The 17,100-nt window shown below is 33.5% G+C and overlaps 1 protein-coding gene and 1 long non-coding RNA gene across 2 annotated transcripts; one reads left to right on the top strand and one right to left on the bottom strand.

Moving 5' to 3' along the window:
• Positions 1-9,134: 9,134 nt before the first annotated feature.
• LOC133778881 (uncharacterized protein At3g49055-like) lies at positions 9,135-10,690 on the top strand. Its single transcript, XM_062218899.1, has 4 exons — positions 9,135-9,724; positions 10,003-10,084; positions 10,398-10,474; positions 10,600-10,690. Exons 1-4 carry the CDS (start codon positions 9,135-9,137, stop codon positions 10,688-10,690), a joined length of 840 nt encoding a protein of 279 aa, XP_062074883.1.
• Positions 10,691-14,407: 3,717 nt separating this feature from the next.
• LOC133780281 (uncharacterized) lies at positions 14,408-16,095 on the bottom strand. Its single transcript, XR_009869204.1, has 3 exons — positions 16,005-16,095; positions 15,849-15,924; positions 14,408-14,600 (listed from the first exon to the last, which is right to left on the bottom strand). It is a non-coding gene; the product is annotated as an uncharacterized LOC133780281 (long non-coding RNA).
• Positions 16,096-17,100: the final 1,005 nt, after the last annotated feature.

Raw genomic sequence — 17,100 nt, 5'->3', positions numbered from 1 at the left:
GATTTGATATTATCAGGCTTTCATTTTAGTCGTTCTTGTTCATTTGGTAGCTCGTTCAGCTTAGTAACTAGCCTGGACTTGGAAGATCTCCACAGGTCTCCCATTACTTTCATACACCAGTCTCGTTCCCAATCTTTGTCCACCTTATACCTTGTCTGCATTCACATTAAATATTAATTTATGAATATTCACCTAAAAATTTTAGCTTTTAACACATGAATAAATATAAGTTTAGAACCTGGATTGTTGACCACAAAATATCTTTCATTGATTTTGGAACCTTTCGCCAATCAGCTATTGTGTATGGTACAAGTTCCCTTACAAGAGGACCTATAAATGATGAAAGACTAACCGAGCCTTCCCCTACAACTTGCCCTCTTGCATTAAACCTTACAGTAATACGACCATCAGGTTGGAGAGCAATACCTTTCAGCTTTGTTGGGCCTCTTTTTCTTTTGTTTTGAGTGACATGCTCTATAGAGTTAACTAGAAATTCTTCCTGATTATTATTGAGAGGCACATCTTCTTCATGAGCAATAGATTGGCGATGGGAGGACCTTGTATTAGCAGCAGGAGAACCTTTGGTTGATGGCCTAATCAACCTAGACTTGGGTGACTCGTTCATCATAGTTTCTGAATTCTTTTGTGGAGTGTTAAAATCATCTTCAACATCATTGTCAACAAAATGGCGCAGAGATCTTCTTGTTTTGTTCAGGTTGTGGAGTGGAGATGTTGCTTGGGTTCTACCTAACGCAGTTGCTCGTTGTGGGGACATGTTTTCATCTTCATTGTCATCCTCATTTGTTGGATTTATACCAAACGCTGCTTCATAAGATCTTTTAGATGCAGGTGGTGAATCCATTACAACTTTAGTAGAGGATGCAAAACGAAGCTTCGATTTCTTCTTCTCTGCCAACTTTCCAAACTTAGATGCTAATTGCCTCCTCTTTTCTGCCACAATTGCTTTCAAAGCACCAGGTTGCAAGTGAACTTGAGTTGAAGGTGATCCAACCTCCTTTTCATTGACTAAACCTCCATCCTTTTCATTGACTAAACTTCCATCCTGCTTCTTTTTTCTAGTGTCCATATTGTACCTGTATAAGATTAAGAGATTAAGAGATTTAGTTAAAAGTAATTTGAAATATGCACTAAATTTGCATCATACAAAAACATGTATTTTAAATATGACAATCACAATGCTCAAGTTAAGGAAACAATTTTTAAAGCAATTCAAGAAACTTAATAAGTACAATAATAAAAAAAAATCATAAAAAAGTAATGACTATACATTTTATGATTAATAAGAAAATGTTGTACTTTTTAACTTTGAGCAATCGGATTCTCATCATGTTGGTCATCATATATTTCTGATTCGTAGTGTCCTCTTGGTGGAGCCTTTAACACAATATACCAATTTGAATTTTCATTCTCCCTTGCGTAAAATATCTGTTTAGCTTGTGAAGCGAGTATAAATGGTTCTCTAATAAACTCTTTTTGTCCTTGGTGTAGGTTTACAAGAGTATACCAATCAACCTTCTTTACACCCTTGCCAACATGTGCCCAATTGCACCTAAATAAAGGGATATGAAAACTGTAATAGTCCAAGAGTATAATCTGATTAATTAACCCATAATATCCTACAACATCAGCCAATTGTGCATCATCTTTAGCACTAGATCTACACATTGTTGTTGCTTCCATATAAACACCACTATTTTGTGTCGTTCTCTCTGCATCCTTAGTATGAAATCGTTGCCCATTAATAACATATCCCTTATAGGATATGACTGCTTTACGAGGACCATGTGCTAATCTTGATAACATAGCATCAAATTCTGCAGTAGAAAACTACAGAAGGAAACATTTTTATCACATAATTTCATCATAATTTCAGATTAATACAAATTAAATAGTGTATTGGCCCATACCTTTTCTTCTAACCACAATGGAAAAAGCTCAGTATGTTGTTTCCAAAGTAGAGTGTGATTGGTTCTTAAAGTAGTGTTATTATTTTTTAGTTGTTGTAGATGCATCCTATATTTTAAAAAAAAATTAATCACCATCAATAATTAAGCGACAGTGAAATTAGAAGATAATAAGTTTATCCACTCACTCTAAATATTGCTCTATGACAGCTAAATTGAATAATACATAGCGATGTGCACTAGCTAGATCCTTATCATTTAGTGTAACAGTTACACCACGATGAAGTGGACGACCTTCAAGTATCACATCACTATCATTATATTCGTTACGTCCAATGAAGGAACCTTCGTCATTAGATTGTTTAAAAAATGATGCACAAAAGCGCATTGACTCATCTGCAATGTAACGTTCAGCAATAGATGCCTCGGGATGTGTAGGTTGCATCACATACCCTTTAAGTAACTTCATATATCTACAAATAAAGAAGGAACCTTCCTCATTAGTTAAGGGAAATTCATGTTATACTATTGAAAGGTTACAAAGAATATTTACCTTTCAAAGTGATACATCCATCGAAATTGAACAGGACCACATAATAACACTTCTCGTCCAAGGTGAACAACTAAATGTACCATAGGGTCGAAGAATGAAGGAGGAAAATATCTTTCAAACATACAAATTGTTTCAACTACTTCTGCGTCCAATTCTATGATTTCTTTTACGTCAACCACATGTTGGCATATTCCATTAAAAAATTTGCTAAGTCTTATAATTGCCTCTCTTGGACCATCCTCCATCAATCCTCGAATGGCCACTACCAGCAATTGTTGCATTAAGACATGGAAATCATGAGACTTAAGCCCCATCAACTTACGTTCCTCAACTACTACATAGTTACTAATGTTTGAGCTATAACCATCAGGTAACTTTAAATCAAATAACCTTTGGCAAAACATTTTCTTCTCTGATCTAGAAAGTGTGTAAGTAGCTGCTGGAAGTCGTATAATCCCATCTTTCTCCACCGGATGCAAGGCCTTCTTGATACCCAAATCCTTTAAATCCAATCGAGCATTAAGATGATCTTTGGATTTTCCATTCAAGTCCAACAATGTGCTAATAATACTATCACACACATTTTTTTCTATATGCATAACATCCAAATTATGACGAACTAACAAAACCTACAAAGATTAAAGACACATCATCAACAAATTGAAGTTACATTTTATAAGCTTAAACTTTCAATTTTAAATAACTTCAAAATATATTAAACTAACCTCCCAATATGGTAGATTGAAAAATATAGATTTCTTCTTCCACATTCCTATCACCTTATTATCCCGACTCCTTTTTTTGGGATTCATATTTTTTCCAAAATCGTTGGTAATTTGATTTAGTTCTTCAACAATTTCACTGCCACTCAAAACTTTAGGGGGGCCTCTTTCTTCTGTAGCTCCATTGAACCATGCTTTCTTAGACCGATATGGATGATCAAACGGGAGAAATCTCCTAGTATTTTGGTATGAAATTTTTTTACTATGTTTCAGCCTAGTTGCACATGTATCATTACCACAAATCGGGCAAGCTGTCTTGCCTTTGGTTGTACACCCAGCAAGATTTCCATATGCATGAAAATCGTTTATTGTCCACAACAACATTGTCTTCAAATTGAAGAAGCTTTTGTCGAATGCATCATAAGTATGCACTCCATTATTCCACAATTTGTTTAAGTCTTCAATAAGAGGCTCCAAATAAATATCAATATTGTTTCCAGGTTGTTTACGACCTGGAATCAATAATGACAAAAATGTATTTTCGTCCCTCATGCACAACCAAGGTGGTAAATTATAGATAACAAGCATCACTGGCCAACAACTATAAGTGGAGCTTAGACTTTTATAGGGGTTAATTCCATCAGCAGCTAGTCCGAGCCTAAGGTTGCGTGGTTCAAGATTAAACTCTGGCCATCTTTCATTAATGGAATCCCAAGCAGGTGTATCCACTGGATGTCGCATCTTCCCATCAAAACTTTTATGAGTGAAATGCCACCTTAAGTTTTCAGCCATTTCTTTTGATCTAAACAATCTTTTCAATCGGGGTATTATCGGAAAATACCTCAAAACTTTGGCAGCCTCACCAACTTAACATTCTTTGTGTGTTTATCAACTTTCCATCTAGAAACACTATACTTAGGACAAACATCCATTTTAGCCTTCTCCTTTCTAAATAAGCAACAATCATTAATACAAGCATCAATCTTTTCATATTTCAAATCGAAATTTCTCAAAAATTTCCTAACTGAGTACATGGAATCAGGAAGTACATTGTTTTTGGGAAACATATCACAAAGGAGTTCTAAAAGCTTTGTAAAACTTTTGTCTGTCCAACCATTCAGATTCTTCAACCTATATAAAGCTACAATTGATGAAAGTTTTGTGTATTTCTCACTCCCTTCATATAAAGGAGTTTCTGCATCCTCCAACTTCTTCTGAAGATCTTCGTTAACAAATTCATCGTCTTCACCACCTCCACAACCTATATTATTGTCCACATCATCCATGGCAGCAGTCGTGTATAAATCAAATGCATCCATATCATTCGAAACTTCGTCAACTTGAGTATCAATGGGTTGCTCTCCATGGTGAACCCAAATACGATAAGTTGGATCCATTTCGGTTATAACTAAGTGCTCAAAAACATCATCAACACAATGATGATTTAAGTTTCGACACTTCTTACAAGGACAAATAATTTTATTTGGAAAACCATAATTTCTTTCTACCATTTTCACAAAGTCCCATGCCGCATCCGTGTACTCTTTTGCAGCTCTACATATTTTTTTTAAAAAAAAGAGATTAACCTTAATATATTTTCTTAGGCCTTCAATATTACTTGAAATTTAAAGTTATTTTTGAAATAATACCTGTTTAGTTTCACCCAATTTTTGTTCAACATTTTCTTCACTTAGCTGCTATCTAAGCTAGCTATATAAGTCCTAGTCTTCTTCATAATAATAAAAAAAAAAAATCAGATCAAGAGAAAAAAGGACAAAGATATTTAGTTGTTTATAAATTTATTTATATGTGAGGAGTGTGACATATATAGGCAAAGATACTTTGCCTTATAGGATTCATACTTTATCAATTGTTCAATAAAGAATATGAGATCAAGTTCAAAACTGGAGTAGAGACAAAGATGTAATGACCCACTAATCTAGACTCTTGGACCATTATCGAACTATACATACAAAGTCTTACTAAAACATACATTTGCGAAAATACCATAATTTATTATAAACTTGTAGAAACAAATGTTACTTTCATAAAATAAGTAGGATATGGGTACCCATTGTCTTTAAAACAAAAATAACTTAAAAACTAAAAAGAGTTACATAGAAAATGCGGAAAATACATCTAAAACCATAAAAACATAAATAAGACTACATCCTCGAATCGAATAACGCTCGGCCCCTTGACTCCATTCACCATCGATACACATCCTCTAAGCGTCACGAATCTTTCCGCCTCTAAAGCTTATTTTCCTGCACATAAAACAGAAAGGAATGAGCCTAATGCCCAGCAAGGAAAAATCTAACACATAGTCATAAACATAAACATAATTTCATAATAACGTAAAGACATATCATAACACATAATTCACTTATTATAATGGCCATTATTACTTGGGGTCCCATAGACTAAACAAGCATATGCCCATGGAATTAGTGGGGTCCTACTAGCTAAGTAGGTCATATGCCCATAATCCATTTGGGGTCTTGTTAGTCATATGGGTCATATGCCCAAGCCTACAAACATACATACATATCATAACACATTAATAACATAAACATATAGATAACATAAGCACATAACATATTGATTCTAGCCTATTTTCCTTACCAAAGTTATCGGGATATAATGGACTGAGTTGGGACTTTTTGGAACACTCCTAAAACCATAAGAAAGAGTGAGTCTAAAGAAAGGAGATGAAATGAAAGAGATGGAAAGACTAAACCATTTGAGAAACACGCTTACCGAACTTATGTGCTCAAGAACTTAGATTCCCTAACCAAAATGAAGATTAAGGTTATAGATTGAGTAGAAGACTATGAGAAAGAAAATAACATAATACAGAAAGGAACTAGAGTTTTGGTTACCTCAAAGACTTGAAAGACCAATCTACACCTCCACCGAAATACTATAGAACTCACTTCCCAAAGTGTTTGATAAGCTTATGATGTTTAAGCTTATAGTTTTCCCAAACCAGGTGTTTACACTCTCACACTCACTTAACACTAGCAGCTTCTGAACTTAGAGCAAAAGGTGAATAATGGCTGGGTACTAGGTCCTATTTATAGATTTTGGAGATGAAAAGATCTTGATTTTACTTGAATAAAAATAATGGTTTTTTAGGTGAAAATCATTTGAATAATCGTTCAGCAGAGGCTGAAGACTCGTTCAAAAGATGCTGGACTTATGAAGAAGTTTGAATGGCTGAAAGGAAAAGAATTCAAAAACAATTGAACATATGCTGAAGGAGGCGATATATCGCCCCCTGTAGGCGATATATCGCCTGGGCCAGTATGCCCGAGGCGACCGTGCATCGTTTCGTGTTTTCCGTATCTACGTGCTGCGACATATCGCCCCCTATAGCTGCGATATATCGGCACTCGCTGAATATTTAAACACGAAATTACACATTTTTAGCTAAGTTTGAATGGAGTAAACAGCCTTGACTAAGCCCTCAACGTACTCAAAGCTGCTGACTGACCCTATAACATTCAAACTTTACCCTTATTTAATTTAATCCTCCAAAATACTTAATCCTTAATTACCATTCATAACATGTGCTTAAAATCCTATTGGTTGAAGTCTAAACCTTATAATATAATACATATAATCCTTAATATCAGTCACTTTAATCAAACCTTAGGTTATACTTAATATTCTTAAACTATAGATTAAACTTAGAAAATCTATAAGTGCTACTATGAGTGTCCAAATAATTCCCGGTCTGAACCAAAATGATCCACAGTAACAAAGATAATGCTATAAATACTATCATACTATTATCTATCTTAGCTAAGTAAAGTTCTTGGACTCTACAAAAGATCACAGTGATCTTTGTTCTTCAACCAATATAATTCTTGTGTTGGTTTCATTATTTCTTTTCTTCTTCTCTATTTAGTTTTCTGGGCTATATTCATTTTGGTTCACTTCTGTTTTTACTAACATTACATTCTACACTCTACACATTTATTTAAATGTGCCATTGAATATGTTGTTCTAGTTTTGAGAAAGAGTTTCCTTTTAACTACTGACTTTGTTATTTGATCATGAGTATAACATTTAGAACAAGAGATAATACCAATACAAACAATAAATTTAGTTCAAGTTTGATTTAAACAGAATAATAAACAAATAAGATAATTCAATCTCTATAAGCATATAAGGCCATTAAGGATTAAACCTGATGCTCTACAGAAATGTCTTCTCTCTCTCTCTCTCTTTAACCTAAGGTAGAAATGTCTTCTCTCTTTAACCGAAGGAAAAGTACCTGCAACAATGCACAATATGAAGTTTTTAGGGTGTAATCAATAAAATGATAACAAATAATAATAATAAAAAAATAACAGAGAAGATATATAAGTTACTGCCTGTATGTTATGCCACCTTAAAAAAAATGAGGAACAAGTTTGAGAGAATACAATAATGAGCAAAGGAGAGAGTTATTGTGCAAACATTAAAACAATTAATAGACAAACGAAACCAAATATCTTGAATGGAAATGAAAATTAGTTTCACTTTCTTATATTTAATATAACTTGTAAATACTATAGATAAGAAAATGAAATTCAACACAAATCAACCAAAGACAACAAGTAGCTAACATTCTTTCAATACATATAAATACACAGATATAATAAACCCAACAACTATTTTTTTTAGGAAGACTAGTAGATGTTAGAATTGTAGAACACTCAACAAAAATGCATAAACATTAATATCCTAATATTTAAGCTACAATTAGAACAAGTTTTATCTTTCTTTCTTTCTCTACAAAAAGAAGAAATTAATTAAAATATCTAAAGAATATTCTATTGATTGTTTTTGCATATACAACCCGTGTAAATTGCTTTTATTGTACTCTTGTGGTCCTGAAATGATTGAAACAGAACTCATATAAACTGCTTTTATCATTAGGCAAAACTGATATGATAAGATCTTCCTGCTTCAAACAATTGCTAACCCAGTAATTCAGAGAAAAAAACAGCAATAAAATCCAGACCAACCCATAATTCAATTCCAGCCAGAAAACAGTAAAGAGAGAGAGAAACAATTTAGTGCCCATCAAGTGTTCTTGTATCAAAGTTGGTAGATAACTTTAAGATGGAAGTACAACTTTAAGTTTTCTGAATCCAATCATAGTTTTGATTTGTTTTCTTTAATTAGTACCATATAATTCACTCCAAGTAGAATGAAATAGCTCACTTTACCTTTATATTTGGATATTAAATAGAACTCATCATAGAGTATATGACAAAAATAGAGAAAACTCATATAAGAAAGTAGATAATATGCCAATATTGTTTTAGTTAGTTTACATACAAAGTATTGGCTTATAAATGTATAAATCAAAATCAAAAGAACAAAAAACAAGTAAAATATTTTTCAACAGCCCAGAAATTGTCTATTTGATAAAAAATAATTGAGAACAAATAAATAATCCCATCATTTCATCACGAGAGAAACCTCTAAGAAACCAACTCCACCAAAAATTGACTTAATTTCATTTCACCTACGAGAATCTCAGCTCAGTACATTATTAAAATTTCTTGAAAACCCAAATGCTGATATACATAAATTAGATTAATCAAAACATAGATATGGAAATTAAAGAGTAACATTAGATACCTGATAGAGATGAAATGCGGAGAACCAACGAAGAGAATTTAGGGGGTGAAGTTTTCTTTCTTTCTTTCCTTTCCGTTTTCCCTTTCCTTTTTTCCTGAGAATTCAGGGGAAAAAAAAAAGAGTATGAAGAGCAAGCACTGTATTTGGGTTGAAGATTGACAAGTAAAAGAGGCCAATTTTTCTTCTTTTTTTGAGCAAAGCCAACTCAAAAGATGCTTGGGAGACAAATCACTAGGGCACAATTGGAAAAAACTTGAAAAGGAAGTTGAAATTTTCAGGGAGAGAATTGAAGACATGGAAATGAAGAGAGAGCAAAGCAATGAGATTTTGTCTAAATGCTTGGAGTCTCTTTCATCAGCAAATGTGAGCTTGGAAAGGATCATAAAAAATGTGGCTGTAGAAAAAACTGATGATGATGATGATGGCAAGTTCATTAAAGGCATAGAAAAGACTGATTCAATGCGTTTGGAATTGGAATTGACTGAAGAGCTATTGGTAGTTACAAGACTTGCTTCTGAGGCTGAAGAGAAGGTGAATGAGTACAAAGAATTGAGGAAGAAGGAGAAGAGAGAGTTGGAGAATAGTGTGGTGAGTTTGACAGAGGAGAATAGAGATACCAACAGTTTGCTGAGAGCAGCCTTGTTGGAGAAGGAAGCTGTGGAGAAGAGGTTGAAGGTGAATAGCGAGCAGAAGAGAGTTGCCCTTTTGCAGATTGCGGAGCGAGGTTTGCAGAGAGTTGGTTTTGGGTTTATGATGGGAAGTGGGAACACTGAGCAATCACTAGAGAGTTTTTCAGGAACCAAGTCAGATAGCAGTGAGTGTGAAGAGGATGCAATATTTCGCAACTGTTTTTATTCGTATCTATTAGATTTTGCTGATTTTTGGTTTGTATTCTACAATTGACTTAATTGGGTAGTTAATAAAATTTATATAGATCTGGCTCCCCATTCCCCATGGTCTGTCTCACCAAATCATACCCGAGAGAATTTTGGTTCAGAATTTTCTTATATGATCACCACGCTCCATGCTTCTTATTGATTTATTTTATTGGGTCTAAAATCTGGACTTGATTTCGAAATTCTGACAGGATGATTTACTTATTTGTATGTAAACTCATACTCTGACGTAGAAAATAGGTGAATTTTTACTTTTTAAATTTTAGGTGGATTGGAGATCTAGACATATATGTAATTAAGATAGTGGGGTTGTTGAAAATATATAGAAGTTTCCAGGATTTTGATGAGGTATAAGGGTGTGGCTCTTCTAGTAATTGTGAATTTTAGCTGTGGGTTCATTTCAAATTTTATAGAAATTACTTGACCTGTGCGTTGTGGTGCCTAGTTGAGCTTGTTAGTGATATAAGGTTGCAAATTTTCTATCCTCTCCACGAATAAAAGCCTGGTATGTATGTACTAAGATTACGTTACTTTAGTTGATTAAGAATGGCCAACACCAATTTCATTATTAGCCTGAAACTGGAACTAGATGATTGACCTTTGAGAATCGGACAAATGTTAAAACTATCTAATTACTGTCATTTTGAAATTTTCTTATTAGGCATCAACTGTGGAGAGGATAATGAAGAATTTACGGCTTGAGATAACTAAGTTGAGGCGATCTTTGGAAGAATCCAGGTATACCCTTTACCATTCAATTACTAAAGAGAAAACTACAACATTTTTAAAAACAATTCTATCTGTTCATATCTTTCTATGCCCCTTGGAGTTTCTTTTTGGTGTTTTCTATTACTTAACATCAGCACTATGCCCAGGTCAGACACCGATTGCAAAGTCTTACAGAGAAACAAGCTCAAATTATTGAAGAAAACAAGTTATACATCAAGGAGTTAGAGGAAAGAGAGAGAATTGTTTTTAAAAATGAGTTTAATGTATACAATTAGAAGAAACAAAAATGCATGCACTTACTTGCTTGGTAGAGGTGTACTTCGGAGCTGCTTGATTAACTGAGAGAGAGTGATCGGACGGGAGAGGCACCGACTGAGAGAACCGAGAGAGACCCTTGGCTGTGCTGACTGAGAGAACCGAGATGCGGGTGGGAGAGGCACTAGGTTCGTCTGGGTTCCTCTGAGAGAGATTCACAGTGAGCGGGTGGGAGAGGCACTGGGTTCGTCGGCGCTGGGTTCGTCTGGGTTCCTCTGAGAGAGATTCACAGTGAGCGGGTGGGAGAGGCGGGTTCGTCTGGGTTCCTCTGAGAGAGAGATGGATTATGCTGTGGAGTGAAAATGGAGAAAATGGGAGAGACGGGTAACGTGGGAAGAGAGAGAGAGACGGGAATGAGGGAGGGGAAATGGGTTTTTCTTTGTCTTTTCCTTTTTCAATTAAGCTGCTTTGACAAAAAAAAAAAAGAAAAACAATAAGCGCCAATGAAATACTACTCCCGCCAATTAATGAACAGTGTGCTGTATATATTATGTAACTTTTTAATAGCGTTTTTTTAATAATGTCCAAATGCAATGCTATTAATGAAGCTTTTTCTTGTAGTGTTCGAAAATGGGTATTGTTATTGGACTTTGACTGGTTTTCTTACATTAAAATGTGTTCTTGAGCTTCAAAAAAGGTATGAATCATTAAATCTTTGTTTGTATGATTTTTTTTTATTTTCTATATTATTTTCAGATTTTTTTTCTTATAGATATAATGTGTTTATTATATATAGGTTTTAGAGTTGCTAATATTGATTTAGAGGTTATTTTGAGCATCAAAGAAGGTTTCTTACTTTAAAACTTTGTTTGTGTTAATTTTTTTTATATTATTCCAAATTTAATGCTTATTTTTTTAGTATATTTGTGTTATATTTTTTTATTTATTTTGTTATTTTATATAATGTTATTAATTATATATATATTAGTAAAATTTAAAAATTGTTGTGCCTTGTTATTTAAATTTCTAAACATAGCTCCAATATGTATTATTGTTGCCAATGTTAGAACTTGAAATGTTTGGATTATTAGTGACATTTATTTTTTATTTTCTATAACTAGCTAGCTTGATATGTTGTTTGATGATTATGTCACTAGTTTAATTAATTATGTAAATGATTTTTATTTATTTTTGTTTAAGCTTTTTAGTAGGATTGTTGATTTAGTTGCCAATTTGGTATTGATTTTGGGTGACTTCAAGAGTAATATTGGAGGTGAGTAATCTTTAAATTTTATTTATTACTATTGCAATATTTATTTATAAAATTATAGTTAAATCATGCATGTTTTACTTTAGTGAAGTAGGTTCTTGGAAATTTGTTGTTGGCGCTGATATAAAGATAGAATTATGTGTGTTGATTTTGTGTTTGTTTGTGTTGAATTTATATATAATTATAAAATTGGGATATGCTACAAAAACAAAGGAAACTCTGCCAATTTTTTATAGATTTTATTAATTGTTTTCCTTTTTCAATTCGCACACTATGTCGAGATATTTTGTGTGTTAATTACAGGTTTTTAAATTTTTGGAGATATTAAAATGCAGTTGTTATGCTGCCGAAATTTTGTTTGACTTAGAAAATTTTAATAATTAAACTTCAATTATGTTGGATGTCCTAGAAAAAAGAACTAGGAGTGGAATATGTAGAGGGATATGAAATTTGGATAAGAGCGCGAGAAACGAAGAAGATTCTTGTCGAAGATAATTTGGACAAAAAAATTGAAGAGTTGTAAGTGTTTTAAAGCAAAGTAGGAATTTTTTTTAAGTGTTGTTACAAGTTACTAATTTAATCTATCATTGGTTTGTTTCATAGAATGAACTAAATGACAAAGTTACTAGTAGCCAAATTGTTGCCAATAGTCGGGAGGACATCTTGCCAATCCAACAAGAATAGTTAAGCCGATTGATGACTTAAATTTATTAGTAAGGCTATTTTGTTTATATATACCTTTAGCTTTATATGAATGTATATATAAATTTTTAGGCTATTTTACTTAATTGCAATTATGTGAATGTATATATGAATGATTAGGTTATTCTACTTAACAATTATGTAAATGTATAAATATTTTATTTTATAAGAATTTCAATTCTAAGTGTATAAATTTTGTGATTTTTATTTCTGTTATAAATTAAATAAAAATAAATCAATTCCAATTGTAAAAAAATATATATATAACTATAAATTCATATAATTAGATTATTTAAACAAAATTAGGGCAAAAAATTATATATACATATATATAAAAAAATAGAATTTGGTCATTTAAAAATAATTAGAAATAATTATTAAAAAAAAAGGGGGGGCTTTCTACTTCGGTTATTATGTAAAAACCGAAGTAGAAAGTGGAGATTCTACTTCGGTTTTTACATAATAACCGAAGTAGAAAATGGGGATTCTACTTCGGTTATTATGTAAAAACCGAAGTAGAATCCTCACTTTCTACTTTGGTTTTTACATAATAACCGAAGTAGAAAGTGCCCATTAAGGAAGCGTACCTCACTTTCTACTTTAGTTATTATGTAAAAACCGAAGTAGAATCCTCACTTTCTACTTCTCTTTTAACATAATAACCGAAGTAGAAAGTCTATTTTTCACTTCGGTTTTTAACTACTTTTTACTTTGCTCCAAACTACTGCGGTTGCGAATTTTAGTGAAAACCGAAGTAAATCCAGCTTAAAAACCTAAGTAAAAGCCCTTTTTTTCTTGTTGTGGAGATATTGAGACGAGTTAATGTGCAGTATTGTAATGCACCAAGAATACTTTGATACTCAGTAGCCAAGGAGAAGGGGATACCTTCATGTTGCGATAAGGAACCAAGAGCCAGTGGAGTAGGAAGAGGTTTTGAGTCAAGCATACTAGTTTTTTGAAGAAGGTCACTGATGTACTTGGTCTGACTAAGGTGAAGGCAGTCAGAAGAAGACTGCACCTCCACTCCCAAGAAATAATGAAGGGGGCCGAGGTCCTTAACAGCAAATTGGGACTTCAAAAATGTCATTAACTGGGAGAGATGCACCGAGGAGGACCCTGTAAGTATGATATCGTCGACGTAGATGAGAATAACCAAAGTATGGCCATGATGATGCCAAATAAACATAGAAGTGTCAGCCTTAGAAGCAAGAAAACCCCAGCTGGAAAGAGCGGCACTAAGCTTAGTGAACCAAGCCCGTGGTGATTGTTTAAGACCGTAGAGAGACTTTTGGAGCTTGCATACATGAGAGGGACGGGCAGGGTCAATGAAGCCTTGCGGCTAAGACATAAAAACATCCTCAAGAAGATCACCGTGAAGGAAGGCATTCTGAATATCAATCTGACGAAGAGGCCAGTTAAGAGAGACAGTAACACTGAGAACTAGACGAATGGAGGTAGGCTTGATTATAGGACTGAAAGTTTCATGATAATCCAAACCAGCTATCTGATGAAAGCCCTTGGCCAGAAGACAGGCCTTATATCGATCCACAGTACCATCGGGATGAAGCTTGATGTAACACCCTCACTTATTTTAGTTAAAACCATATTTGAGGTGTTATGTTTTACAACTATATCATAATTTATTATTGCGGAAGTCTGGACATTTTTTTTTTAACTTGAAAACTTATTTCACATTATTTACATTAAACATAAAGTGTGTCTCAAACATATTATACATAAGTATTAAATAACCCAATTTGTTTTCAAAACATAACTTCACAATTTATTACAAACATCACACTGATAACTGAAATAACCCACAAAAAAGTCGATATGCTCATATGTACAAATCAGGGTCAGGACCATGCTTCAGTTCTCCTTATGTCATTCACTCATTTCTTTCTCTACCTACAACACAAGACAATTGTGAGCCTAAAACTCAGTAAGCAAAATAATGCATGCAATGCTAATGATTACTCAATGTGAAAGGACATACACAACTTCTTTTTAAATTTTGGGCCCCTTAAAATTGTGCACACTGTTTGATTAGGCCAATGCCTGCAGGGTTTGTTACACATATCATATAAAATCCCACGGGTTGTCCTCCGACTAGCCATCACCATAGTAGGGCACATTAAAAACTTTATTCCATCGTTGCCCCGTCGGGCTCAAGAGTTAAGGCGGCCACACACTGTGGTGTCAATACATATAACAATAACTCATATGGAGGAGAAATAAAAACGGAAACATGGCAAACAATATAATTGGTTCGCTAAAACCTAGCCCAAATTATTGGGCAGCCACTATAAGCCTACTATAGGCCTCCGTTTACACTTATTAACACTTTCATTTGCCTTTTCAAAACAGTGGCACTGAACTTAAACTTCTTATTACAACTCTCTTTTATGTTGCACAAAACTTGGTAAGGCATCATATAATCAATCATCATAATATCATGCATGGTCTTATATCATATAATAATTTACCATATCACTATTATACCATGCATACAAATTTATGATGAAGTGTCAATGTATGTTAATACCACTTACTCACAAAATATTCATATAATGCATACTTTCACATAACATGTAATTCTTGTGTTGCAGTTGAGTACTTTACTTACCTTCTGTCCAAAATATAATTCACTGTGTAACAAGTGGTGTCTTAGGTGTTGATGTGCTTATCCTGACAATGGCATGGATTTCTCATCATAATGATGGCAGTAATACATTGAACTCTCATTTAAAAATACCCATAAAACATCATATCAAATTTCATATCCAATTCATGCCTAAATTGCCTTAAACCACCTAGATCGAGCGTTAAATTTATCTTAGACATTTGGAGAAATTTTGACAAAATTTCCCCTTAATTTTAGCTATCCTCAAATATCAAAATCAACCAATAATCAACATCAAATAACCTGCCATAACCATATATCCCAAATACCAACATGATTCATCATAAAGTTATCATATACCGATTTTGATAAAATTCTAATCTCCTAGATCATCACCCAAATTAAATGAGTCTCCACATCTATTAAAACATTTATAAACATATATACTCTCTTATAAACTCAATCAAATAACCAAAAATAATTTTGTACTCCAAGAACCCCAAAAACCTCATAAAACACAAAATTTCACTTACCGAGCAACTTTTCGGCGAAAACAATCTCTTCAAGCTTTTCTAAACCTCAAACCACTTGGAAACCACCAAAAAATATCTTAAAAAGGATAAAACACCATATATAAGCTCTCAGCAAAATTAAAAAACATGGTTTAACTTCCAAGTACAAGAACTTACCATAAAAAGGCTAGAACTAAGCTTAATCCACTTCTTTGGCTTTGATTTCACTTGGATCTCCTTAGAATTTCTTCAAACCAGCCAAGAAATGTTTTTTTGGTTTTCTTTTCTCTCTGTTTTTCAGAGTAATGGTTGTGCAAAGTGATAAGGTTGATGAAAATTCTTTATTTTCAATGATTTGGCCTTATTGTATCAAAATTTGACACCTTTCATCTCATCATTTCACCTTTTGACTTATGAAAACCTTATCACTTCAATAATTTCGACTTAATCATCTGCTAGGCCTATTATCCTTATGTGTAAAACACTCACACCAAACCTTAGGTCCATATGAGTTCATACCCAATAGTTATGCTTACCCGATAAAGCGTAGCGCACTTATGCTAAGCTCGTTTTCACTTTGCATCAATACCACTGATTATGTATACCTCCCATCAATAATTGAGCTAATGGTTCTAAAACCAGTTTTAATTCATCAATGAGACCTTAATCATACCTCAATTATATTTGGTAAATCCACTAATACTCAATTTTACCTCGAATTACTAGTAATCGACATTGTACTATTTTTCACCACTTAACATCTTTTGCCTTCTATATCTCACTTTCCTCACTTAATTCCATACCTTGTCCATATTTTTCATACTTTCTTATATCTTGAGCACATCAAACACCCATAAAAGACAACTCATATGCTACAAGGTTAATAATATTGAGCATACATATAGACATCACATATACAACTTTTATACTTATACATGAAAACACTTATAAGAATATGCATATGCTCAAATTATACACATTGTATGATATGTAATGAAATGCAATGCAATCATGTGATTATTGGCTATATTATATCAAAATAAATTGGGTGCTACACTTGATACGGTAAACCCACTTGCAACCAACCACAGGAGAACCAGATGGAAGTGGGACAAGGGTCCAAGTGCGTTGATCCTGCAATGCAGAGAACTCATCTTGCATGGCGGATTGCCATTTAGGGTCCTTGGTGGCCTCAGAGAAGGAGGAGGGCTCACATGGTGTACCTGCAACTACACTAAAAAAACACACGAGGTTTAACAATACCAGCTTTAGA

Source organism: Humulus lupulus, chromosome 5, assembly GCF_963169125.1.
Source record: "Humulus lupulus chromosome 5, drHumLupu1.1, whole genome shotgun sequence".
NCBI classification, from domain to species: Eukaryota; Viridiplantae; Streptophyta; class Magnoliopsida; order Rosales; family Cannabaceae; genus Humulus; species Humulus lupulus.
The sequence above is the reverse complement of the archived record's forward strand: the minus strand, read 5'-3'. Positions and strand labels throughout refer to the sequence as shown.

Excerpts from the sequence above, each read along its gene's own strand:
- LOC133778881 (XM_062218899.1), top strand. The coding sequence starts at position 9,135 with ATGGAAATGAAGAGAGAGCAAAGCAATGAGATTTTGTCTAAATGCTTG. Across the intron at positions 10,085-10,397 it reads GTTTCCAGGATTTTGATGAG|GCATCAACTGTGGAGAGGAT; the intron begins GTATAAGGGTGT and ends TTTTCTTATTAG. Across the intron at positions 10,475-10,599 it reads CGATCTTTGGAAGAATCCAG|CACTATGCCCAGGTCAGACA; the intron begins GTATACCCTTTA and ends ACTTAACATCAG.